Source organism: Camarhynchus parvulus, chromosome 1A (assembly GCF_901933205.1).
Source record: "Camarhynchus parvulus chromosome 1A, STF_HiC, whole genome shotgun sequence".
NCBI classification, from domain to species: Eukaryota; Metazoa; Chordata; class Aves; order Passeriformes; family Thraupidae; genus Camarhynchus; species Camarhynchus parvulus.
The window spans coordinates 46,303,852-46,330,631 of NC_044586.1; the positions used below are offsets into that span (position 1 = coordinate 46,303,852).

At 40.4% G+C, this 26,780-nt stretch overlaps 1 protein-coding gene across 1 annotated transcript in view; it reads left to right on the forward strand.

Annotated features, from left to right (window-relative positions):
- Nucleotides 1-13,894, forward strand: part of MET (MET proto-oncogene, receptor tyrosine kinase) — a 90,026-nt gene extending 76,132 nt beyond the window's left edge. Inside the window, exons 16-22 of the mRNA XM_030960651.1 lie at nucleotides 1,012-1,242; nucleotides 3,644-3,724; nucleotides 4,341-4,522; nucleotides 6,084-6,193; nucleotides 8,523-8,688; nucleotides 9,580-9,716; nucleotides 9,860-13,894. Of these exons, the coding sequence (XP_030816511.1) occupies nucleotides 1,012-1,242; nucleotides 3,644-3,724; nucleotides 4,341-4,522; nucleotides 6,084-6,193; nucleotides 8,523-8,688; nucleotides 9,580-9,716; nucleotides 9,860-10,070 (1,118 nt within the window). The 3' untranslated portion in view covers nucleotides 10,071-13,894. The remainder of the gene's footprint in view (nucleotides 1-1,011; nucleotides 1,243-3,643; nucleotides 3,725-4,340; nucleotides 4,523-6,083; nucleotides 6,194-8,522; nucleotides 8,689-9,579; nucleotides 9,717-9,859) is intronic.
- The last annotated feature ends 12,886 nt before the right edge of the window (nucleotides 13,895-26,780 follow it).

The window sequence follows — 26,780 nt, forward strand, 5'->3', positions numbered from 1 at the left end:
CAAATAAACTCATTTGTAAGTTGTAAGAGCTGGTATTTTTGCTCCTAGATAAAATAACAGTGTTTCTCAGTCCCCTAAGGGATAAAAGCAATTTATAAAAATTTCACAAGTTTTATGCAGAAATAAATAATGTCTGTAAAATATTTTTTACTTTTTGTAATAAGATATCTGATAATTTCTGTTAGTAAATTTACTGTCCTTTTTTTGATTTTGACCCTGAACTAAATTCAGCTCATCAACTCCACTGAAATCGCTCCAGACTCAAATTGATGTAAACTAAACATAGTTCTTTCATTCAGCCACACAAAATGCTAGGGAAAAGGTTTTAAATAAAACCAATTTGAAATACCTGAACAACATGCTGTTGATAAAAACTCAAAATAGATACTCCTGGATTTACTGAAATATTTTAGTTTCTGCTATATCAGATGGCTCATGTTATTTTCATGAGTAGCACCAACTGTAATATCTTCAGCAGTTACAGGAAATGAATCACCTCTAGGCATTTCCCTGGTTTAATATTTACCATTGGATAAATACAGCTACTCACCAGCACTTTGGAAACCTTCGTGAAGTGTAAAGTTCCCTACCAAATTAGAACATGACAAGAATAAAAAGCTTCATGTTTTCAATTGTTCACTACCTCCTCCTCCCATATTGCTGTCATTTTTCTGTTTTAATCTTGTTACTCCCAATTGCTAGAAATGCCGTAACCTCTCTTTGGCAAGAAGTGACAAGGCTTCATTCCATCCCCTCAGAAAAGTGGAAGTTTTGCCATTTAGTTTCTTAAAAGTAGAGCTGAGACAAGCATAAGTTTCTAGTGACATGGTTTTCCTGGAGGCTGGCAGATTACCAAGGCATATTTTCATTTTCCCTTTGTGACCAAAACTTCCATAAAGCCAAGCTACTTCCAAACTGATAAAATCAAACCTTTCTTACCAATGCAATAAAACTCTTCACTTTTCAAGGAGAAGTTTGAAAGGATTATAACAGTTTCTGTTCATTTTCCAGATCAGTTTCCAAGCATGTCTCAGAATGGATCGTGCAGGCCTGCCCAGTATCCTCACTCTGACCTCTCCCCGATTCTGTCTAGTGGAGACTCAGATTTAGCCAGTCCACTTCTCCAGACCAATGTCCACATAGACATCAGTGCCTTAAATCCTGACCTGGTCAAAGAAGTGCAGCACGTGGTTATTGGTGCTGACAGTCTGATTGTGCACTTCAGTGAAGTCATAGGAAGAGGTGGGTACTGCAACTCTTACATTGCAAACTGCTCCTCTTTTTGCACACCCATTCGTTATAAACCATTCTGAATAAGGTGCCCATACAGAGATTTTTTTCAAGCTTTTCAGCTCTTCTAGCATTGCATACCATGTACTGAATAAAGGGGGGAGTGAAGGGGCTCTCCTTTGAAGTCAGTGCATCTGATCAGTTGAGAAGACACCATCAGGAGGAAGGAGCCTGCCAACTAATGAGGATCTTTTAAACTCATGGACTTGCTGGTCCCCCTCCAACTCCCTCACTCTCACCCTTTTCCAGGCTACAGAAAGCTCAGCCAGGGCTTCTGATCCATCAGGCTGTGGTATGGGAGTGAATCTGCCGCAGGATATTATGCGAAACCTAAGGCACACACCTAAATGGCAGGGGATGCTGAGGCAGGAACACAAGTGACCTCAACCTTGGAGCCTATTGTCTGTCAGGATTGCTGCATGACACAGGAGACTCCTGCAGTCATTAGTGTATACAGTAAAAACCCCACAGCCCAGGTGAAATGCCCACACCCCTTTTCCCTCCTCAAGTTTCCACCAGCTCTGAGGAATTTGCTGCTTGTTTCCTCCCAGCAAATGCTCTTCATATCACCTCATTCCTCTCATGCCAGTTGCAGAAATATGTAGTAGTTGATTCACTTCCACTTAGTTTTGTCCCTGATTTAGCAAGTCTCCTATTTTTCTAAATTTCTCTCATCACTCCTATTCCTCTACACCTTCATAAGCAAGTTCCCTTTACCTTTCATAGCCCAAGCCAGTATTTCTGTTTGGGACATTTTTAAACTCTGTATGACTGAGTACCTATTAGTAACCAAAGTACAAACTGTGTTTTGGTATTTCTACAGATCATGCATGAGAGGTCTCTTGTTGAGTATCAGAATACTGATAAAAAATTGGCTATAAATTATATTCCTAATGTCTCTTCTGCAGGGCAAGAGCCACAAATCAAACAAACAGTCAGTGTGTTTCACTTCTATGTATTACACTTCATCATCCCCAAAGCAAGGGTGCGCCTTTTTCTTTTCTTCTTTGTTTTGGAAAACTCCAAGTAATTTCCCACTTTTTAAATGTTGAAAAATATCTGGAATGACACTGAGATAATTAACCGTTTTAAATTTTCTTCCTTCTAACCAGAAATGGGCCAAACCCCAAAATATTTTAGACACACCCAATCCAAGCTTTAGGATTTGTGCCCAGGCTCCAAGCAATCTGTGGTCTGATGGGATTTGAGTTGCTTTTATAAAACAAACTTTGGATTAATTTTACTTCAAGCCAAAAGCAAAGCAAACTGAGCTCTGACCAGAGCTTATGACTGGAACGTAGTAAAATTAATCAGATAGTCTTTTTCTCTGTAGAGCTCACACTTAAGGAAAAAAAATTATGCTTTCTAACTGCAAATATTAGTATTTTAAAAGTTTCCAGTAAATGTTCATCTGTGAAGGAAGCCACAACTGTACATACATAATTTGATTTGGAGAAATTAATGTGTGAACCTGGACCTCAAACTTCACTGTTTCCCAAACTGGTAAACCTGACTTCTCATAGTAAGTTTTGGTAGATAACATCATTTGCTTGGCAGGAAAGCACAGGATTTCTGTGTCCCTGGCAGTTCATTTCACTGCTCACACCATGAGAAAGAAGGCAAATTTTGTTCATCATCTTTTAGTGATATTTTATACTTGGAACTAGGCCACAGAAAAAAACTGCCAAGTGGTGTCATCAGTCTGTGATCAGTAGAGCAACTCCCAAACCATCCACAGCCAGCACATCACTTTTAACATTCAACATTTTCCATGGAATTGCAAGACTTGAGCCACTGTAATCCCAGAGTGACTGTCCTTTCCATGCATCAAGTTTGTACAGTCCAGTGGACCACTTAGCATGGGCTTGCAGATCACTGGGAACCACCAATCCAGTGGTCATGTCAGCTCCGAACTGCTCCCTGTGCCTTCCAGGTGTCCTCCTTTGACACCCATGTCACAGAAGAAGACGATGGGAATGGGCTGACGTGGGTTTCGTGTGCTTGGTCATTACAAGAACACGAAATATTTATGGCGCCAGCCTTGCCATTAGTTATACTCTCCATTTAGGTCAAGAAACACCAATTATGCTGCAAGTAGAGTTTTCATTTTATGTAGTGGTGATATTATGTAGTGGTGGTTTTATGTAATGGTGATTTTATGAATGGTGGTTTTATGTAATGGTCCGATTCCATTAATTTTAATATGTTAGTTAGGAAGTGTATATTACAAATGCTGGGAATTGGATAGAAATGGAGTGTGATCACTTTCTTACAGTATAATGGCTACCCAGTGGAAAATACCAGAAAGCTAATTTTGCTTCTTAAAGCTAATACTGCTCATTTTCTTATACAGGACATTTTGGCTGTGTGTACCATGGGACATTGCTGGATAACGATAGCAGGAAAATTCATTGCGCTGTGAAGTCACTGAATAGTGAGTTACATGTTAAATAGTGAGATATTACTATTAATTCCAAAGATAACTGGGGTGAACCAATAAATTCCAGTGAAGTATACATTCACAAACAAAGATTCTTAGTTGCAGCTGAATCAGATTTGTCTTTGGAGCAATTCCAATTACTCCAAATTACCACAACACATTGGCATATAGTTTTACATCAAAGGAAATGTCCATATATTTCCTCTACAAAGAAAAAGACTCTGGAAAATGAGGGAAAGGTAGTGTCATTTTTTCATTCTACCGAGTTCTGAAGATTTTGGTTTGGAAGTTAAACTGCTGAAGAGTGGGCAAAGCTGCAGAAAAAACAGGAAGATAGTATAACATTTATAAGAACTTTACTCAAGTGTTGTTATTTAATTTATAATCATTCAAAATAAGAAATGAAGAAACAAAATTAAAATTACCAACAGCCTTTATTTGGTCATTGTAGGAAAACCAATGCATATAACCTCATTGTAATGTGGGAGGTGGAGAGCGTGTTTGTAGTCTCTCATTATCACTTTGTTGTGCAATGACATGCTGTAGAGAAATGAACCCTAGTTTTTTTCTGTTTCTTTTAATTAACTCATTTTATGACTGGATTTCTCAGGGATTACAGACCTGGAAGAAGTAGCTCAGTTTCTGAAAGAAGGAATAATCATGAAAGATTTCACTCATCCGAATGTTCTGTCACTCCTGGGAATATGTTTGCCCAACGAAGGATCCCCATTAGTTGTTCTTCCATATATGAAACATGGAGATCTTCGAAACTTCATTAGGAATGAGACTCATGTAAGTACCTGGTGAGGTGTAGAGGGTAATGCAAGTCTGGCCACGCCCTGCTCCAACACTTACAGGCTCTCATAATTACATTACGTCTGCAACTTGCTGCTGTTCCTACACCTTAACCTTTAGCACTTGCTTAGTCTGGCATCAAGCCCAGCCACAGCAGTGCCACTCCTTCCCCTCCCCCTCAAATTCCTCTCTAGAACGTTTCCCAGAAATTATCAGCAATAAGTATTTCTCATTTCCCATCCATAAGCCTCTTTATAAACAAATGTGTTACTGAGATCTACATCCAGGGGCCCAATCTTCTGCTGGTTAAACTGGCACATCTCTGTTGACTTTAGCACAGCAGTGCCAGCCATCAGCATCTGCTTTTCCAATTCCTAGGTAAGGGAGCTCCATGTGCAGCTAGTGTCACAGTACGTTTATTATCAATATTTTTTCTTCTTATCTTAAGAAAGAAAAACAGGAGCTGTTATACAAACTATGCATACTCTTTTATGAGCAACCTTCCCCATTTCCATTGAAAGACTGTAGATTCCACAAATGTGCCTCACTGCTTTCTGTCAAGTAGGAGATCACAGATCTTACCTCAGGCAATGTAAGCCCATTTAACACTGTAGTATTTCACCTATTTCACAGTGTTAGAACAATATAAAGTTACTTCTGAGCCAATAGGATTTTGTACTTGCTTTTACAGCAATCAGCAATAGCCAGTACAATTAAAAAAAAAAATCCGTTTCAACAAATTTTTGGAGGAGTTAAGCTTTCTGAGGCTGGAACCTGCTCCCATTTGAGCTTCTTTCATTCTACAAGCACCAGGACCCTTGTCTGTAAATAGTGCCATGGTCCTTCCTGAAATAAATAGAATAATGACCACAGTTGAATCAGATTGTTCCACAGAAGAAAATTATAAGGAGCAATGTCAAAACCACAAAAATCTGTAGGATCCTTACTATTACAAGTCATATGATTGCCATAAAAGATTTACAGGTCTATGTGTGTACTTATTTTGATATTTAACATTTTGAGTATCATCTCATCATGTTGGCAAGAAGAAAGAGTTAACAATCATTGCCAAAAATCTTCCTCTGGTAACTGCTAAGGTCTCATTTGCCTTTTTCATGAAATCATACAGATGCAGCTATTTTGTGCCAAATAGGACTTTCTCTTCTCTTGGTCATCTCCAGCTGATGAGCTCCAAGTTCGCAGTTAGTGCCTTCTACTGAGTTACATGCTATCACCTTAAGTCCACATATGTGAATTTTGTGTATCATCTGTGATGCTGCAGTTTCAGCATACTGTTCCACTTCTCAGGGCAGGTTATGCTGCTTATGCTGAAAACTCTACTCTTCTGGGCACTGCCAGCTCTTTGGTTTCCTTATAGTGTGCTTTCTCACTGGGAGTAAGAAGCTGAACTAAACTTTAACCAGTTTCACTACAAGCACCAACGTTTCTTGATCATTCTGGTGACAGGAGAAGTGCATAAAACCTAGAGTCACAGCATAAAGCAGTCCGATCCTTAAGCTCCTGCATTCATTTTATCATAAATGTTTGTATTTTACAGAATCCAACAGTAAAAGATTTAATTGGATTTGGCCTTCAGGTTGCAAAAGGAATGAAATACCTTGCAAGTAAAAAGTTTGTCCATAGAGATTTGGCAGCAAGAAACTGTATGTAAGTACAAACATCTACTTTCAGCCACATTACCACACTCTTCTGTGTAAAATAGTGGGGTGAGGTGAGATGAGATAGACTGAAGTTTCCAGGATTCTGCTACTTTTTAGTAAAAAGATGGCGGTTTTCTCATTGCTCTGCAATTATACTGATGTTTGTCTTGCATACTGATGAGCTACTCATCTTGCTAAGGGCTCATTTCTAACACATAAGCTTTTTTTGAGTGTGAGAAATAAGAAAGCTGAGGTGAAAGCGTAGCCTCTCAAAATCATTGGTTAGAGTTTAAAAGGCATCTCCTAAGGGAAGTTAAACTGCTGTTGCCTCAACTTGCTGTGCTTACACCCAGCCTCTTCAGAAGCAGCATGTCTCTGCTGCCACACCTAACCAGGAGGGAGAGGAACACAGGGGAACTTGGTGAGAAAAACAGGAACACAAAGAAACACCAGTGAGACCTCTTGACAATAGTCTTTCATTACATGAGTATGAGCTTACTTTGGCACAACCAGGCACACAAATTAACATTCAAAGAATCTTACTAGTGTCTGGGAAGCCAGACAGTTCCATTCCCACAAAGACAAACTGATACAGGATTTGCCAATATGATTATGCTGATTTATCACTGGTGTTATGAATTAATGAGGCACAGCCTTAAAGTTTATTTTTAGCACATCATAAACTGGAACTCTGGCTGCAAAAAGGTCATTAACCTGGGACATCAGATGTTTTACTCTTTTTCAAGGGTGCACACCTGTGCAGCTGAACAGCCTCTGAAAAAGAACATTTTGTTACAGGTATTGGTGTTTTTAAGGGATGAAAAAAAGCCACAAGCAGATTTTCATATTTCCTAAGAAGAAATGCATTGGGTTACTGAACAGAAGACCTAGTTCAGCTAATCAAAGTCCAAATGGTGGCAACAGGACATTCCCCTTGGCCTACTGTCTCTTCCTTGGGTGAGGAAGGAACAGCTCTCAGGGTGTCTCACATGACCACTGAATGTACTTCTATAGGCATCAGCACTTCAGAGCCTGGAGAGCTGCAGCCACAAGACCCAGTTTTCCCAGTGGCCATGTGCAATCCAACACTCAGTACAGGCCCTACTGCACTGGGCCTCCATCAGATTAAGTTACAGCATCAGTAAATACAGCAAATAGTTCTGTCCTATGCACTGACTTCAACAGACCAGAGTTCTCCAGACAGAAACCTCATAAATTCAAGACATGAATATCATGTGCAGACACTGAGAGAGACAGGATCATTTAGCCTAGGGAAGGTTTAAGGGGATCTTATCCATATGTATAACTGATATGGTGGATTAAAGAAGAGGAAGCCAGATTCTTCTAAGAGGTGCCCAAGGATGGGCCAAAAGGCAGTGGGCACAAACTGAACTAGAGAAAATTGTATTTAAACATAGTAATGCTTTTATTGTATGGATGACCGAACACTGGCTCAGGTTGCCAGAGAGGCAGTGGAGTCCTTATCCTTGCAAATATTCAAAACCCACCTGGTCATGGTTCTGAGCAACCTGTAGTAGCAGATCCTGCTTTGAGCAGGGGAGATAGTGGTGAGCTAAATGGTCTTCAGGGGCCTCTTCCAACCACCATTCTGTGACTGTGTGATGCTGTAAGGAAGCCCAAAAGGAAGTGCTTGCTGTGACTAGGTCTGCACCTGTAAAGAAGGATAGGCCTGAAAATGCCCACACCCACACTCTGTAGCGATGATACTACTTATCAGGAAAAATACCAGGCTTAGGAGAAGCAAAGCTAAGGAGGTCTTCTGGTATGGCTGAGCTGTAACCCCAACAGAACTTTTGTTACACCATAATTTTCCCTAGAATACACACCAAACTCATCCTTAGTTACAGGACTACATTATTACATAAAGGCAGTCACTGAGATAATGATGGATCCCTCCTTATCAAAACTGAGAGTAAGTAGGAAAGGTGATGCATTAACTTGGAAATAAAAATGAGCAGGTTTTAAGGATACAGAAGAAAAAACAGCTGTGGAAGAAATGATGTAGAACTCAATCAGGATGTATAGGCTATTAGCAAAAATCTTTTTATACATAGCAATTGTTTTAAAATAGCTGTAATTCAAATTGTATTATCAAAACAATATCAGTAATTTCCTGAGTTCATTCACTGTGTTAAATGGGTGTCAAATATACATTGCTGCACTTTTGTTTCACTGTTACATTAGTTCATAGATGCCAAATAAAGTACTGCCATCCAAAGTCACAGTCTCAAAAACACAAGTCAGTCATTATAATCCACCAACAAGGTGAATCTTGCCCGCTCAGTTGCAAATAATACCTCTTGTCATTTCTCTAGGTTGGATGAAAAATTCACTGTCAAGGTTGCTGATTTTGGTCTTGCTAGAGATGTCTATGATAAAGAATACTACAGTGTGCACAATAAAACAGGAGCTAAACTGCCAGTGAAATGGATGGCTTTAGAAAGTTTACAAACTCAGAAGTTCACAACAAAGTCAGATGTGGTAATGTACAAACATATTTATATCACCTATTTATTTCTTTTATATTGCCTGAAGCATCTTTCTAGTATTTAATTAATGGAACAGCTCCAAATGAAAACTGATATTTGAATCTAGCTTTTGTTCACATAAGAACAAAAGAGTCTTTCTACATCCAGAAAGTGTATTTGTCCCAATCACTAAGCAAGAAGTTGTTGACCTGATTATATGTTATTGCTCAGGAAAAAATTAGGAGTTAAACCCTGTTCCAAGGGAAACTAAGAACATTCCAAGAAGCCAAGAACTCTGCTATAGGAGGGGCTCTGGAAATCTTGACAGAACAGGTTAACTTGGAGACTCGTAAAAGTTAATAGTTCTCCAAAATACTTTATTTGCTTTATAAATACTTACTGGCTGCCTACAGCAATCTCAAGTATTACCTGGCCATGTACGAAGAAAAAATTGTTACAATGAAGTCATTGGCTGGATTGCTTTGTATTTTAGCTCTCTGTTCAATCCAGATTTAGATTGACCTGTGATGCATGGAATTTTCACCATGTATATTGTCTTCAGTATGTATTTACACAGTTAGTCAGATCATCAGTTCATGTAAACTGGCAGAGCTCCATTAACCTCAAAAGAAGTCTGCCAATTTATACCAGCAAAGTACCAGGCCTATAGGCTTTTATTTTCTTTCATTTACTTAGTTGAGATTCTCTGGCTCGTATTTAAGTGGCTCCTCAAGTCCCTACAGCATTTATTAGCCCACTTAAAAGAAAGCTGAATGCAGTAAAACAACTTTTCAAAGGGAAAATCCATGCAGTTGAATGCTTAAATCTGTCAAACCATCTTCTAAAACAGGAATGTAAAGCTTTCCAATCCTTTAACTTTTTATTTATTTCTTTGTTTTCTTAGTGGTCCTTTGGTGTATTGTTATGGGAACTTATGACACGAGGGGCACCACCTTATCCTGATGTAAATTCTTTTGATATAACTGTTTACTTACTACAAGGAAGAAGGCTGCTGCAACCTGAATATTGCCCTGATCCACTGTAAGTAAATAGTTTGCAAAGGCTTCTGCAAATGCTGCTGATTCTTCTGCTATAGTAATTGAGGCTGTGGGAGGAAAGAGAGAGTTGCATTTTTTCTTTTTATGTGATTTCATAATTGAACACTTTTTCTATTTGAATGGCAGGTATGAAGTCATGCTGAAGTGCTGGCATCCAAAACCTGAGATGCGTCCAGCATTTTCTGAACTTGTTTCAAAAATATCAACAATCTTCTCCACTTTTATTGGGGAACACTATGTTCATGTCAATGCTACTTATGTCAATGTCAAGTCCATTGCTCCCTATCCTTCTCTTCTATCATCACAAGACAACACAGATGTGGATGTTGACACATGACGGGTATGTCTGAAATTAAGGAAAATCCATTCTTCGTTGTATGAACAAAAAGCAAAACATTTTGTCCACTAGTTTTTACTGCCCAGTCTTTGTGAGAACACTGTTGCACATGTTTATGTTGTTGCCCAAGTTGCACTAGTACAAGGACACAATATCATATTGTTTAAGGATACAGGATTCCATAAACCATCACAGTAATTTCCAAGTATTTAGAGAACGCCATCAATTTACTAAATGGAAATGTGGTGTGCTACCCTCCGGAGTTAGTTCCCACAAACTGTCATTAATGTGTGCTCAGACCCAAGAACAAATGCCATGGAAGTAGAATGCCAATCAGTATGGCTGGAAGGACTGTTACTGTGCATGTACTTTAGGATAACGAACAGTGCAGAAGTGGTTTTCACACAAAAGGCCAAGAAATGCAGTGAGAATTACAGGAGTTTAAAATGTATCTCAATCCCACATGGGGAAAACTTTGGATTTTTGAGCTACATCAACAAGGTTTCTAAGAACCTAGGCAGCCGAGACAGCCAGCCTCATGGTGTCTTAAGAGAAATCAAAATCAAGAAATGGTGTGCAGTAAAATAATTATAGAAAAGTATAACTGAGTAAGAAATGAGTGAGGCAGACCAAGACAAAACTGGAACTGAACATGGCAAAGGATGCAAAGAATAAGAGAACGGGCTTCTACAGGTATGTTAATCAGAAAAGTAAGGCCAAAGAAGGTGTTCCCTCTCTGTTAAACAGTGCTGGTGGACAAGGAGAAGTCTGAATCCTCAGACTTCCCTCAGTCCTCAGACTTTCCTCAGTCTTCAACGGCAACATTTCTTCCCACACTTCTTGAAAGGATGGACAACAGGATGAGGACTGAGAGAGCAAAGCCCTTCCCACTGTAAGTGAAGACCAGGTTCATGACCACCCAGGGAACCTGAATGTGCACAAGTCTATGGGACCTGATGAAAGGTATCCCAGAGTTCCAAAGGAATTGGCTGATGCACTTGCCAAGCTGCTCTCCATGATATTCAAAAAGTCATGGCAGCCAGGGAAAGTCCCAGGTGACTGGAAAAAGGGAACAGTGTACCTATCTTTAAGAAGAGAACAAAGAACAACCCTGGGACCTACCAACCTGTCAGCCTCACCTCTGTGCTTGGGAAGGTCATGGAACAGATCCTCCTAGAAGGCACATGAAGGACAGGGCAGTCCTTCACCAGGATTCAAGACACCAGCACAGCTTCTCCAAGGGCAAGTCCTCCCTGACCTGCCTAGTGGCCTTCTATGATGGAGTGACTACACCAGTGGACAAGGGGAGGTGTACAGATGTCATCTATCTGGGCTTCTCTAAGGTTTTTGTCACAGCCCCCCACAATGTCCTCTCTCAACTGGAGAGAGATGGATTTGATGGGTGGATTGTTAGATGGACAATAAGTTTTTTGGACAGTCACATCCAGAGGGTAATGGTCAATGGCTCAGAGTCCCGATGGCCATCAGTGACAAGTGGTGTCCCTCAGGGGTCAGCATTGGGACCAGTGTTATTTAATATCTTCATTAATGACACAGACAAAATGTGCACACTTGGCACATTTGCAGATGACACCAAGCTGAGAGGGGCAGTTGACACACCTGAAGGATGGGATGCCATCCAGAGGGACCTGGACAAGCTCAAGAAGTGAGCTGGTGAGAATGCCATGAGTTTTAACAGGACCAAGGGCAAGATGCTGCAGCTGGGTCAGGGCAACCCCTCTATCACCACAGGCTGGGGAGGAGCAGATCCAGAGCAGCCCAGCCAAGAAGGATTTGGGGTGCATGAGAGGCTGCACATGAGCAGGCAAAGTGCCCTCCCAGCCCAGAAAGCCAATTGCATCCTGGGCTGCATCAAGAGCAGCGTGGCCGGCTGGTCAAGGGAGGGGATTCTGCCCCTTCTCCACTCTGGTGAGACCCACCTGGAGTGCTGCATCCAGCTCTGGGGCCCCATCACAGGAAGGGCATCAATCATTAACCACGATGATTAGAGAGTTGGAGTACCTCTTCAGTGGGGAAAGGCTGGGAGAATTAGAATTGTTTAGCCTGGAAGAGAGAAGGCTTTGGCATGACCTAATTGCAGCCTTCCAGTACCTGAAGGGAGCCTGCAGGAAAGATGGAACAAGACTATTTCCAAAGGCATGTAGTGACAGAACAAAGGGGAATGAGTTTAAACTGAAAGACAATAGGTTTAAATTAGATATTGGGGAAAAATTCTTTACTGTGAAGGTGGTGATGCACTGGAACAGGTTGTCCAGGGAAGTTGTGGATGTCCCATCCCTGGAATTTTCAACATTAATCAATATACCCACAGCAGAGGGGCTGGAACTATATGATCTTCAAGGTCCCTTCCAACCTGGGCCATTCTACGATTCTCTGATTCTATGTCTTACCAGTTCTCTAGTATAGTCAGATGGTACAAAAAACAAAGGGAAAATCATCTAGCTTAAAGCATTCCTAGTGTCAACATTATTCCAACATTCAGTCATTTATTTGAGTCAAACAGTCTACAGCAACAGATCTCTTGCTGAAAAATGAAAAGCCTCCATTTCTTTCAATAAACAGTGAATCACTCTGGGAATTAAAACTTGAAGGCTGCTGTCTGGTGAGTCACTTGGTGAGCAGCTGAAGCTCTGCTACCTCCCTTGGGTAGAGCTACCAACAAAGGTGAGCAAGGAGCAGAGGTGTTGCAGGCTGCCCTGACCTAAAAAGACCCCACCATTGCAGGCATATCAGTAACTTCTTCATACCAGCCCCGAAGAGCAGAGAAGACTGATCAAAAGAAGAAATGGCTTCAGGCCCTCTTTACTCTTTTCTTGGATCACACAACCCAGCGAATTATCTACTTTTAATGCTAAGTTATAACCAGAGAAACAATTTTGAAAAGAGGTAGTAAATAAAACTTCTATTCATTAGGGAAGAGTACTATAACTTTAGGGCAAACATCACATGTCATTTCTGTTCCTGTGGAATTCTGTGCATACTACTGTATAGTTTGTTTAGAATAGGATAGAACTGGGTTTGCTGGTGTAAACACATAAAGTATTATATTTTTATATTAAAAAAAAAGTTTATTTTTAATGACATTTACAAAGTTTGGTTAGGCCACAAAATACTGCACTGTGAACATTTCAGAAAATGTATGTCAATGTACATGGTTCATAAACTGTAGCAACCTTAAGAAATACTGTGTAAATATTAAAAAAGGAAAAGAACTGACTGTAAACACACTCCACCCTAAGTATAATATCTGCATTGCTGCAGGCCAACCATTTTAAGATCTTCAAAGAGAGGTAATGCAGATAAAGAACTGATATTAGGGAGATATATTGTTCTTAGGAGACTGTGTTATAACTGAAAGATTTATAATGAGGGCAGAGTGTGTAGGCAAGCTATGAGCAGATAATATTGTATTGTGTTTCATCACCACTTTCATTTCAGAAATGAACTTTCATGTCTGCTGAGAGTGATACTAATTGTAGATTGCCCAAGGACAAAAGGCTTTGTTGCAGGCAAAAAGAAATCATCTCTATGGTTGTTAAAACAGCTAAGGAAGTTTATGACACAAAGATTTGGAGAAGTTACTCCAAACTTGTACATACACGCTTAAGGAACGCTGCAATGTGAAACAGAGGACATTTTTACTATTTATGAACTTTTGCTTAATAAAGTTAATGTTGTGTCTGGGACACCTGTAAGAATATGTGATTCTGGTAAGATTTGATGTTAGTAAGTTCATATATCAGCAAAGAGCTGAATGGTACTTATGTTTATAGTTGTTGTCATGACCGAATAAACATGTTATTAAAATGAATTATTGTAATATGTTAAACTCTTTGTGCCAGAATTACTGCTCACATTGACTGTTATACTGACAAGTCTGTCCATATGCTTCTTCTGATGAACATGGGAAGAGCAACCTGTGGAACTGTGGGAGAAAGGGGAAAAAAACTCTGAAATCTAAAAATAGAGAGTGCAGCAATAAATCAAACACACAGTTAATCAGCCTCCTAGTCATAAATACGTCAGAGAAAGATACCAAATATTTGTTGTCAACAAGTTTGGCATAGTTTGTTTGAATAGGAAGCCTCTTGCCTAATCACAGGCTCTACCTATGCAGAGCTTTACAATTCTTGAGTTGGGGTGGCATTTGAAGTCTAGAATTTTGCTATCATAAAGAGTACCTGCGTGACCCAACAAGGATGCCAGCACTTGTGTTTGGTATCCAAGTCCCTCATTAGTCACAATCCGCAAGAAATTTCAATTACCTGAATCTGTGTCCCTCAGGGTCATCCTCCCATATCTGTGAGGTGTTTCGTATCTGTGAGAAAAATCCATGGGGCTCTTGGTTCTTCTGGAGCAAGAGGAGCCTGCCCCACACATTTCCTCCCAGTTAAATGAGATGTCTCCCACTGAATTCACAAGTTCTCTTTCATGAAGTGTATTTTAAGTGGGTACCCCATAAACACTGCAATACACACCATCCTGTGCCTCTCTAAGTCAGACCCTTCAAGCTTATTTCTCCAGTGTCTTATCTCAGGGGAACATTTTGAACATTATCTCAGGCCGAACATGAGCCAATGTGTGCCCAGGTGGCCAAGAAGGCCAGTGGCATCCTGGCCTGGATCAGCAATGGTGTGGCCAGCAGGAGCAGGGTGGTGATTCCTTTCCTGCACTCAGCACTGGTGAAGCCACACCTTGAGTGCTGTGTCCAGCTCTGGGCCCCCCAATTGAGGAAGGATGCTGAGATGCTGCAGCATGTTCAGAGAAGGGCAACAAGGCTGGTGAAGGGTCTGGAACACAAGTCCTGTGAGGGGCAGCTGAGGGAGCTGGGGTTGTTTAGCCTGGAGAAGATAAGGCTCAGGGGAGACCTTATCACTCTACAACCACCTGAAAGCAGGCTGAGCCAGGTGGGAGTTGGACTCTTCTCCCAGGGAACCAGAGACAGGACAAGAGGACCCAGTCTTAAGCTGGGCCAGGGGAGATTTAGGTTGGAAGAAGTTCTTCACAGAGAGTGATTGGGCATTGGAGTGGGCTGCTCAGGAAGGTGGTGGAGTCACTGTCCCTGGAGGTGTTTTAGAAAAGACTGGATGAGGCCCTCAGTGCCATGGTCTAGTTGACAAAGTGGTGTTAGGTCATAGGTTAGACTCAATGATCTGGAAGATCTCCAACCTAGTTAATTCTGTGATTTCAACTGATTAAAAACAGTGTTTATATGTCCTTGTCATTTCAAAATACCATGAAAACCCAACATCAAAACACATTTTCTCCAGACACACTTACTTCTTAACAAAAAAAATATATACTCAGTTTTACCTCCAAGTATATTTCAGGGAAAAGTTCAGACTTGATGATCTCTAGAGGTCCCTTCTAACCCTAAATATTTTTTTTATTCTGTTAAAAATGCATTGAAAATAGTAGCTAAGAATTGAAACATTCTGCTATGTCACAAGACTGATCCATTTTTATTCTAATTATTTACATTTAATTTACTTTCCAATAAATGTTCAGGATTTCCCTGGTTTAAAACCTCGGAATCTCCGAGGTTGTAAAACAGTCTGCTGTTAATACCAGCATCTTCAATCTAAACCAGCGTAACACACAGTCAAATGATGGTCTGAACTTAAATACCAGATTTGTAACACATTCCTCTGATTACTTCTCATGATTTCTCAGGGATGCTATATATTGCATTTATGAAAGGGTCAACAGAATCACAAGCTTCCCATGCTCAGTTTTTCGTCCTAGTAATTTTGATTATACCAGGTACACACTGCAGCAGATCTGCAGCTGACTTACACTGGCAGGCTTCCCACCACAGGAATATCAACAGTGGATGGGGCCCATGGCCAAAACATTGCATAACAGATACCCTACACAAAAGCCAAGAGACTGAAAAATAGGCAAGGATATCCTCACCCCACAGAAATTTTCCTGTTGATTTTACACCAACTTTTTGAGTGCGCTATTAACACAACCGTTGATAGTCATTTGCCTCTGTTTAGGAAGACTTTTATTCCATTGAGAGTAACTTGCCTCTGTTAAGGAAGATTTTTAATACATCCACCAATATTAAAGGTTTCCAAAACAAAGGAAAATGGTACACAGTACCACTGGGTTGCTAAGGCTTAGCGTATTGCTAATTTTCTGTCTCTGATGTTAAAATCAGTCATGAAGAAGAGACTTACATGCCTTATGTAAATAAATTATGAAGCTGCACTGGCAAAAACAGTACACATGAGAAGCTGCAAAAGGGCCTCAAAATAATTTTATACCTAAAGATGAAACTCATCCTTCAGAAATTTGATTTCTGGGATTCAGCCCTAATACTATATCAGAGGAAAAGGTCATAGCAGATAAATGAAATAGAAATCATAATAGGTTTTTTACTCACTAAGCAAAACATCTATTCCTGAAAATTCCAATTTCCATTCTTTTTAACAAGCAGGTCATGAACTGAGTATTCCGAGCATGAAAGAAAGACACAGGAAATCTTAGGATTGTGCCAAACTGATTAGTAAAAACATTTACAAGAAATTGTGATCTCACAGACAGCAGGGAGATCTCAGAACAACTTTATTGACTGAACAGACACCAGCCCAGTGGAAATCAGTCTCTCACTCCAGAACTGTGCTCTGACACTAAACCTGAATTTTCCTTTTGCAATCCCCATCCACCTGCTAACACTACAAGTGCATTTACTTCCAGTGAGGATACCAAAAGAGTCTTTCTGATTAAGGCTAAGCATTTGTAGCCACTCCATAACCTCTTGGGGGACAGAAGAGAAAAGGTTTTTGTTTTGTAAGAGATCTGCTTCTCTGGCTGCTGTTACTATTAATTTTGGTGCTTTCCTTTCAAGAGCCAGCAGCCTCCTCACTACACACAATGCCTGGGGAGGGAGCAGAAGGTAAATCCTTGCCATGTTCAGCCCAGGGTGACCCTCTGGTTTGCATGTGCTTTTCTGTTTCAGCAGGAAGTACTTCGGTGCAGCTTGGTGCTGTTGGGAGGTTCATCCCTTTCTTACATGCACTACAATTTAACAGGGAATTCATCCTTGCTCGGGCCTCTGAGGCTCTGCACATTCCTACAAACACCATGCATTAACACTTGCCAGGTTCTAATTATCAAGCACACAGTGAGACCCTCTCTGGCACAAATGACAGTTGAATATCCTCCTTTAGGATGTGAAAAATGTTGTTGCCAAAAACTTTAGGGTGCATGACCAAACATGGATACCTCAGCTGCCAGGAGGCTGCAGCTCACTGGGGCAGTTGGCATGCTTTGCAAGTGTGACAAAACTGAATGCAAATGCTAAAAATAGAGTTTGAAATTTAATTAGGAAGGAAAAAAAGTCCTCCAGACAACAGTGGTATATTCTCTATCTTGTATGGCTCAATATAAAATAAAGGGAGTTTAAGAAAGGCCTGTTGGAGCTCATGGTGGGGAATTGATGGCAAACCTGTGGGAAGATGTGTCAATACATACACCCTCATCAGCAAGTGGAGCATAAAAAGGAGTCACTCACATCCAAGTCCAATTGCATGTTATCATTTTCTTTAAGCAAACCTTAGAAGACTACAGGAATGACAACCACCATCAGAAGTTAAAAACACTTTCACCATGTGACTTTTGCATTTTGTAGAGAAATGTAATTAAATGAATAGCTTCTTCATTCATTGTCAGTCACTGGAAATGTACCTACTGAAATTACCAGGTCTATTAAATCACTAGCCATGCCTATGTGATATATCTGCCAGCTGGCCACAAGAACTTCAGCAGCATTGAAACATTTCCCTCAAAGGTCAACAGCTTAATAACTGTAAAAATGTTCCAGCACTGCTGTGTCCTTCATATAGCTTTGAGCACCAATATGTTGCAGCTACTGTCAGAATTTTCAAACAGTAGCTCTGAATGAGATGGGAAGAGGGTAAAAAATTGTCAGGCCCATGCAATTCCCATGAATTATGTCACTGAAGTGATGAAAACAAACTCACCTCATGGAAAGGTGAGTTTGGTTCATATAAACATTTCATACAGCTGATCTGCTGTATGAAATGCAGGTAAACAAAAGGCAGACAACAAAAGGTAAACAAATGTCAGAACTATTTCTACTTCTTTTTATGAATATTAAGTTTACTCAAAAATATCCTGAAAAAATATCCTGAAAAAGTACATCTGCAATAAGAGTGATAAAACATATTTTCTAGGAATCTTATTATTAATTTCTATCAGCAGGATTTTCTTAAAACCGTAACAAAAATACAAAGTAAATTATTTTAAAATATGTTTAAATCTATGTCATATATCTAGGAGCTTCAAAATGTATTTGTCAATTCATTTGAATAATTGAAGGGAATTCTTTTCTATTGGCCATTCTGGGCACTTTGAAATAGCTTTTGTGTCTTTGCCTCTAGTATCTTCACACTACCTAGAAGGCATCATCACTGGACGTTCTGTGCACAAATAGCCACCTGATATTATTCTCTGTAGATAATTCTAAATAGGAAGATAAGACCTGGATGGGGATGAACAATATGTTTCTATTATTACTACTGTGATGAACAAATCATTATTGACACAGCACTTCTCTCAAGATTCCCTTCCAAAGTCCTAGTACTTACCATAAAATTAATGTAGTTATATATTTTGCTGCATAAGATAGTGAATGGTGTTAAAATAGTAACTTCATTGCAGGGAAAGTAGCGTCCATGAAGGTTAATGGCCCATACTGAAAAGCCAATAACAAATGTCTTTGCTTAATGAAATGCTTGGTTTAGATCCTATTTTTCATATTGTGCTTCTGCACTAGTCTGCCAAGCAGATAGTATAAAACAGACTCATGACTCATTCATAAAGTACAACATACAGGATCAACACTCTGGTATTTTCAACCTGAATTTAAATCAACAAGGCCTCATTTCAGTGAAAAAAAAACCAACAGAAACCAACTCACCAAATTTCCTTTATCACCTGAATGAGAATATAGAAACTTTGTCCATCATTTCTACATTCAGCCACAATCAGGAAATTAGAGACTGCAAGAAGATCAAAGGATTTTACTGCTCAAGGTATCCAAGAGTATTTTCTGCAAGTTTAATGCCACTCCTCCCCACCACTCTTACTAATACCCCTAAATAGCTTGGTCAAATTTTATGAGGAGTAATTTTAAAAGCTGGAAGAGCTCTCTCTGGAAAAAAGCCATCTGTTTGAAGTGCTCAAATGCAAGATCTGAAATGCTTCCCAGCATTTTTTCACTTCCCAGATGTACTTACAGCAAGTTCCAAATATCTGAGCATAAAGTGACAGATTTGCACAGTTGCAAGGGAACTTCTGTTCAGTCGTAAAGCAGAACTGAGCAGTAAGCTGTCAGATACAGAGGATCTGGACAAGGAGGGCTGCTGCTTGACTTATCTATGTTTTGCAATGCCAGTGTTGTGCTCTTCATGTGTGTGAAAGGTATCCACAAATGCAGACACTTAGGTTGTGCAGTGGGTTTTCTTCAGGTATAGATTGCATATATATCACATCTTCCCACAGAGCCAAGCTACACTTAGAGAACATGAGAGATATTCCTCAGCCTAAAATAATTTTTAACAAAAGACAAGGGAAAACTGATAAAAGTTGTTGAAAAAGCATCAAATCCATCCTACCACTGTGATCAGCTAACATCAGTACACTGTTCAACATGAAGGTACTAACCAGTAATGCAGACCACAGCATACAGCTCAAAAATCAATCACTCTTATGAAGACTTGTTAAGGAAATTATTAGCAAAATTATTTGTGTTTAGGAAATACTGAAAATCGTATAAGTGTCTTCATAAAAGCCTCCTTGTTTCCTTTGATGATGCTTCTAATCAAATACTCCTCTGATTAAACAGCTAATGAAAATTGCAGCCTGCTATGATACTGCCTAGTGCCAAGGCCTGAGGAGGAAAGCTGACCAGAGAGTTCACAGAAAGAACCAATTTTGGAGATACAAGTTTTCCTTCATGATAATGGATACTACTACCTAGTTTGGAGAGAGTGCTTTGCATAAATACATTTCAAAGTACCTGCACAGAAATACAGGGCTGGAAGATGTGTCAGGAGATTATTTGGTCCAACCCATGTCACTAAGGGTGGACACACTTATTGTTTGCCTTGGCAAATATTTGTCTAATGTTTTCTTTTAAAAACCACTTGTACAAGCTACAAGGATTTCAAGGTTTCATTATTTTCATAGTGAAAGAAGTTCTCTTGAATTTCTTTTCTAAATCTTTCTCACTTGGTATGAGACCCATATCCTTCTTTTCGCCCCAACACTGGCTACATAGTCAACAAACAACTGTCAGGTTATCTATAGAAAAAAAATTAAGCAAAGATGCCCCATCTTAATCTCTTTTTTTCTCAGATTAAAAAGCTCTTTTCATCCCTTAGTCATAGCCTTTATTTTCTTAACATATTAAGTTTCTTCTTGCTGGTTCTTCCCAGTCTGTTTCTTTCCCTCTAAAGTGTAGTGCAAAGATAAACTTGGTACTCTCAGAATGTACCACTTTACAGAGTGATTAGGTCAGCAGCTGTGTTGCTCATGGCTAAACTAAGTCACCAATAATATAACCCAGGTTGCCTGGACAAACAACATACTGCAGCACATTACGTGCTGGGAGGCTTTTTCCCACAAACAGATTGAGAAATGTGGCTCTAGGTGTGAACAAGGCAAATAAGTAACTTTCCTGACGATCTTTCTGGTCATACAAGTTAGATGGGTCTGCAATATACTGAGTTCTCTTTTTTATAAGTCTATATCCTACTTTTGTCTTGAGATGACATCCCTCCCCTAACTCATTCTTTTGTGATTACCTTAGTTGAACCACTGCACTCAGGAAAGCTGCCCCAAGAGGACAACTTTTAACCAAGGAGCTGCAGCAAAGCCAGGAGCTGGAGCTCAAGTTAGTTGGAACCCTAATCCTTCATACCTTAGCCTGCATTAAAAGAATATTACATTCATTTTACATAACACATATTTTTAAATACATATGTATTTAGTGGTTTCACACTTCCTTTGTCTCTATTTTAACTAATTGTGATCCATTAACTTTGAATGACTTGAATAATCCAGCCAGGCAATACCAACAAATGAGACACCTCTGGCTTCTAAAAAGGGAGCTGTACAGAAAGGAATTTCTTGAGCACTTATTCATGGATGTGTCAGGCAGAAAACAGGCCAGATTCAGGAAGCAGAGCAAAGCTAAGAGCACAATAGAGACATTGTTCACAGTGTAATAGGGAGTTATGATATTTGGAAAGATGGAAACATTAGAGTTGTGTAGGTGAGGGAGGAGGTGCACTGAGGCTCCACATTTGCAATGTTATACCAGCCCTCCTGCCACTCTCTCCCTCATGCCAAACCTGATGCATGCGAAAAATGCCCAAGGACCCCAGGAGGTGTCTCCTTCTGACAAGGGCTCTCTGAGGCCACTGACCCTGACAGAGAGCTCTGTGAGACTGCAGCCAGTGGGCAAGGGATGAAGTCCTCTCAAACTCCTGAGAAGCTGATTCTTCAGCAGTGCTTACACACATATTGGTAATGGCATGTTCTGTACAAAGACTGGCACAGCAGTTAAAACTCACAGGCAAGTGCATTGAACATCAGCTCCCTCTACTGTAAATACATTGGGATGTGTTCTTAGGCCACCCCAGAGCTCCCCAAAATGCTCAGGTTTGACAAAAGTACTGCTCTGAAGCACTGGAAAAATGGATCCTGCAGAACCGGCAGACAGGAAGACAGCACAGATTTTTCTTTTCAGTTCTTGTGGTTATGATAATTGAGTTTTCAGTCTTGTATATCCATCTTATGTATCCATCTCTAGTTTGTCTCAAAACTAGAATAAATTTCATGATCTTAATCTAATATCTTACAAACAACTGTAGGCTACAGTCTACAGAACAGTCTGCTGCAGTAACTGCAGTCCTGCCTTTATTACTCACAATATTAATTTCTGACAGAAAATGTAATGGCGTGGACCCTAACCTCTGCTGATCATTTTCCTAATTATGATGTTTTGTCTTCCTGAAAAGGTTAAAATTCTGACAAGTCTCAATATCTGATGGCTGTGTCCATCTATACTGAGGGCTATTCTTGGTTCCAGCAGAAATCAGAGACATTTCCAGCACAGCTCAGTAACATAGCTCCATTAATTGATAAGATTTACTCAAAAGTATTACTTGAAAGGACAGAAATATTTGCTCAGGCCAGACTGAATTAAATTAATAGTTTAAACATAAAAATACAAGAGGCTGGCTTTTTAAAGAGAAACGGAAATATTTTTTGTTTTGAAATTGACCTTATTTTTTAATGTTAGACTAAACAAAAGTTTAATTTCAGATTAAACCAGTGCTTATGCTTTTACTCAGCATGAAATCCAATTAAATGATCAAAGTATCAAAAGTCAGCCAAGAGATCAACAAAGATGAGGACAGCAGAGAGGCTATCCAAGAGCGGATAGTCAGAGCCTGTAGTAAAATCTTTGTGTAATAGAAAGCAAAGACACAAGATCAGAAAGAATCCAAACATCCAGAGAAGGGATCAATAGCCTATCCATGAAAATGGCTCATTTATTGATTACAAAAAGGAGAAGGAATGTGTTAAAGTTATAAGACAGGGATAGAGAGCTGAGTGCTGAGATTCCAGTTTGCTTGGATGTTGAAGAACAGAGACAAAGAAGAAGATGAAAGAGTGAACAGATGAAAATATGATCAAGGAAGGTTAGCTCAGAGGAAAAGGACACATCAAGGGGATGGGCTGAAAGCACTGAAAGCCAGCAAGTATCTCCAAGTAAGGAACCTGAGAGACACACAGAGCTGCCCTAGACAGTAGAAGAAAGGGACAGGAGGCCAGGACACCAGCATGTCTGACAAGCATGGATTGGAGAGATTTCTAAAAATCTCTCAAAAATTCTCATGCCATCCTTCCAATATGCTGTAGTGCAGATGGTCACATCTCATCCTTAGCCATGGGCCTCTAGAGTCCCCAAAGACAGATAATGAGAGAACAGGGATAAAAAGCAGAAAGTCAGTTTGATCAGCTTAATGCTTACTTTGTACCATTCCTTTGATAGGAACGGAATAGTCAAAGCAGATAAAGCTGCTTTGAAATAGGAATTGACAAAATATAGCAAGTGCATGTGTGGAACTTCATCAGAATTATGCCAGAACTCATTAATCTGTATCACAGTAATGGTGTTACTTTAAAGTTAACACCAGTATTTCAAAGCAAAAGGTCTTCTGGATCTCTAGCAACTCACTGAAAACCCTTTACAGCTAATCAGTATCATTGCTTCAAAGGAAATTAAACTGTCTCCACCCAGTAACTCCAGCGGCATTTGATCTACAATTGGCTTGAAGTTAAAAATTAATTACCCTTCCAACATATTGATTACATGACTATAAATATAAAAGCAGCAGCCCAGAACAATGTACACTGACCCTCTGTTGAAACAGCATGTTTGTTTTCAAAAGGAGCTAATTAAAGACAAGCTCCAGAGAAGAGGAGCAGTAAAACTAAAACCAACATTGCCATCTAGTGCATTGCTGGGGTCAGAGCACCACACAGAACCGCCTCATTCTTTATTTCACTATTTCCTCATGCTAATGGAAAAGGACTTGTAAATTAATGCCACACTCTATTTGCCTGAGGTCCCGAGGTGGGGAATATATAACTTTCAGGCAAAGACAGTCTTACATCATATTTACATTTGTATTATTAGTAAAACCTCACAGTTAAATCTACTTAGTAGATTTAACTACTGACTAGGAATTAACTGAAAGAAATAAAGGTCTACATTGACATTAATTTTCAGGTTCTAAATAATTTTGCTTCAAAAAAGCTACACTAAAACATTTTTGTTATTTTTAGATGTTATCTAGGCTGAGAGAGGAGTTGTTCAGCCTGGAGAAGACCCCAAGGAGAGCTTACAACATCCTTCCAGTCTCTGAACGGGCCTACAAGAATGATGGAGAGGGACTTTTTATAAGGCTATGCAGTGACAGGAAAAGGGAGGATGGCTTTAAACTGAAAGAGGGTAGGTTTAGGTTAGATATCAGGAAGAAATTATTTATTGTGAGAGTGGTGAGACAATGGAACGGTTTACCCAGAGAAGCTGTGGATGCCCCATCCCTACAAGTGCTGAAGGCCAGGCTGGATGGTGCTTTGAACAGCCTGCTCTGGTGGAAAGTAGCCCTGACCACTGCAGGGGCAGGCAAAGCAGGGGGAGAGGGTGCAACTAGGTGATCTTTAAGGTCTTTTCCAACCCAAGTTATAATCTTTAATATGCACTGAAATAGATAGAACTTTCTGCATATGTTTCAAAGCTTTTTATTAGAATCATAGAATATGCTGAGTTGGAAGGGACCCACAAGGATCATCAAAATCAATCTCCTGGCCCTGCACAGGACAACCCCAAGAATCACACCATGTGTCTGAGAGCATTGTCCAAATGCTTCTTGAGCTCTGTCAGGCTTGTACTGTGGCCACTTCCCTGGGGATCCTGTTCCAGTGCCCAAACACCTTCTGGGTGAACAATCTTTTCCGAATATACAACCTAAACCTTCCCTGACTCAGTTTCATGCTGTTTCCTCAGGTCTTGTCATCGGTCACAAGAGAAAAGAGATCAGTGCCTGCCCCTCCTCTTCCCCTCATGAGGAAGTTGTAACTGCAATGAGGTCTCCCCTCAGTCTTCTCCAGGCTGAACAGAACAAGTGACCTCAGCCACTCCTCACATCACTTCTCCTCAAGGCCCTTCACCTTCCTTGTGGCCCTTCTTTGGATGCTCTCTCAGAGCTTTATATCTTTCTTATACTGTGGCACACAGAACTGCCCAGAATATTCAAGGTGAGGCTACAGGAGTGCAGAGCAGTGCAGGACAATCCCCTCCCTTGTCTGGCTGGTGACGCTGTGCCTGATGCACCCCAGGACAGGGCTGGCCCTCCTGGCTGCCAGGGCACTGCTGACTCAAATTAAACTGGCCTTTGACCAGGGCTCCCGGGCCCCTTTCTGCAGCACTGCTTTCCAGTATCTTATTCCCCAGTCTGTACCTACATCCAGGGCTCCCTTTCAGGCAGAAAGAATACAGATTCAGCTCCCTTTTCCCAAAATCCTACATGGTCCTCCCACTGTATCTAGCATCACACTTGGCCCTCTACACTATATTAAAGTGCATTCATTGTCAGCTTTTAATATAGACTGCCTTAAACTACAAAGGAGACCCTAAAATTAAGGCTGTATATCCTGCAGCAGGAAAAGAAAGATTACAATCTCTATGCCAATTGCCTCAGATTCCCTTCTACCCTAAGGACTCATATTTCACAGGGGTTTTTCGTACCTATAGCCTGGTATCACTAATCTTTAATCCATAAAATAGAGTGTCAGGCACGTCTCAGTTGACATTGGGCACACAGATGTGTGCAGCATGCACAGAAGTCAAGCACACATCCTTCAGACTTTGCAGCTTGATTCATCAGCTTCTCCCTGACATCAGGGGAGCTAGTCCATTGACATTCACTGAAAACACTTCACTGTTTGTTTTGGTTTCCCTTTTGTTTTGTTTTGGTTGGCCAAGAGAAACTCCTGTAAATGTTAAAACATAAAATCTTTGGTATGACATGGACCTGGCTCATTTTAGTCCATTCCTCCCCTCCTTGTACCATGGGCAGGATCAGACCCTCACCACTGTCCTTCCCAGCCTCTGCCATGAGCAGGGCTGGTCACCAGCATGTGACCCCGCCAGGCTGTTCACCATACACACAACTAAACCCCAGTTTTGCCAGGTTTAGAGAGCTGCAACAGACTTCTGTGACTCAATCAGGATTCATTAACAGACCATTTGAAAAATCCTTCCCTGGAACACAGCCCACAAGAAGAGACAGGCTATATTGCATGGAAATGTGAAGGGCAATGTGCTGTAAGAAAATAACATGAGATCTGCTTCCCTTTTCTCCCCACCTTCCCATTTCCTCACTCCTTTCCTAGGTTTTCTCTTTCTTCCCTGGCTCCCAGGAGAATCCCCAGCAGACAAGGCAGCGAGCAATGGTGGAATCAGCAGCCTGATGTGGCTCAGAGCAAAGACTGTGACTAAAAGGAATGTAGAGCCAAATCCAGAAACAAGTGGCAATGAAGAGCTAAAACCACCAGAAATTAACACATACAGCTCCAACCATCATGTACTGCACAAGGGGATGACCAGAAAACCATGTGTGATGACACAAGTTGTATGAGGAAGCTGGACTCAGTTACAGCAGTTCTGTATGTGAGCTCAACCAGGTTTAGAAACTGCTCTTCATGTCATCATGCCAGCAAGCAGCACAGGAAAGCAGTTGTCCACCTGTGTCTTAGACCTCCACCATCTTTCCTTCTAGGTCTTTCATGGGTTATCCAACCCTTCTGCTACCATTAAATTCCAAGAAAACTCTCTCTTGTCCTGTGTGTTGCACCTGAAACATCTATAAAGGCGCCTTGCTGCTCTTCTTCCCCCTTTCCCTAAAAATTACTTTTGAGGGCCACAAAAGTTTAAAAAACAAACAATAGGGAGACTAGAGAATCCTCTTCATCACACTTACGTACCTAGATATCCCACTTCTGCTTGTAGCTCTTCATCACTTCATCCTTCACATCACAACAGAAACATGAGAATTCTTTTTTTGCTGCATTCCCTGA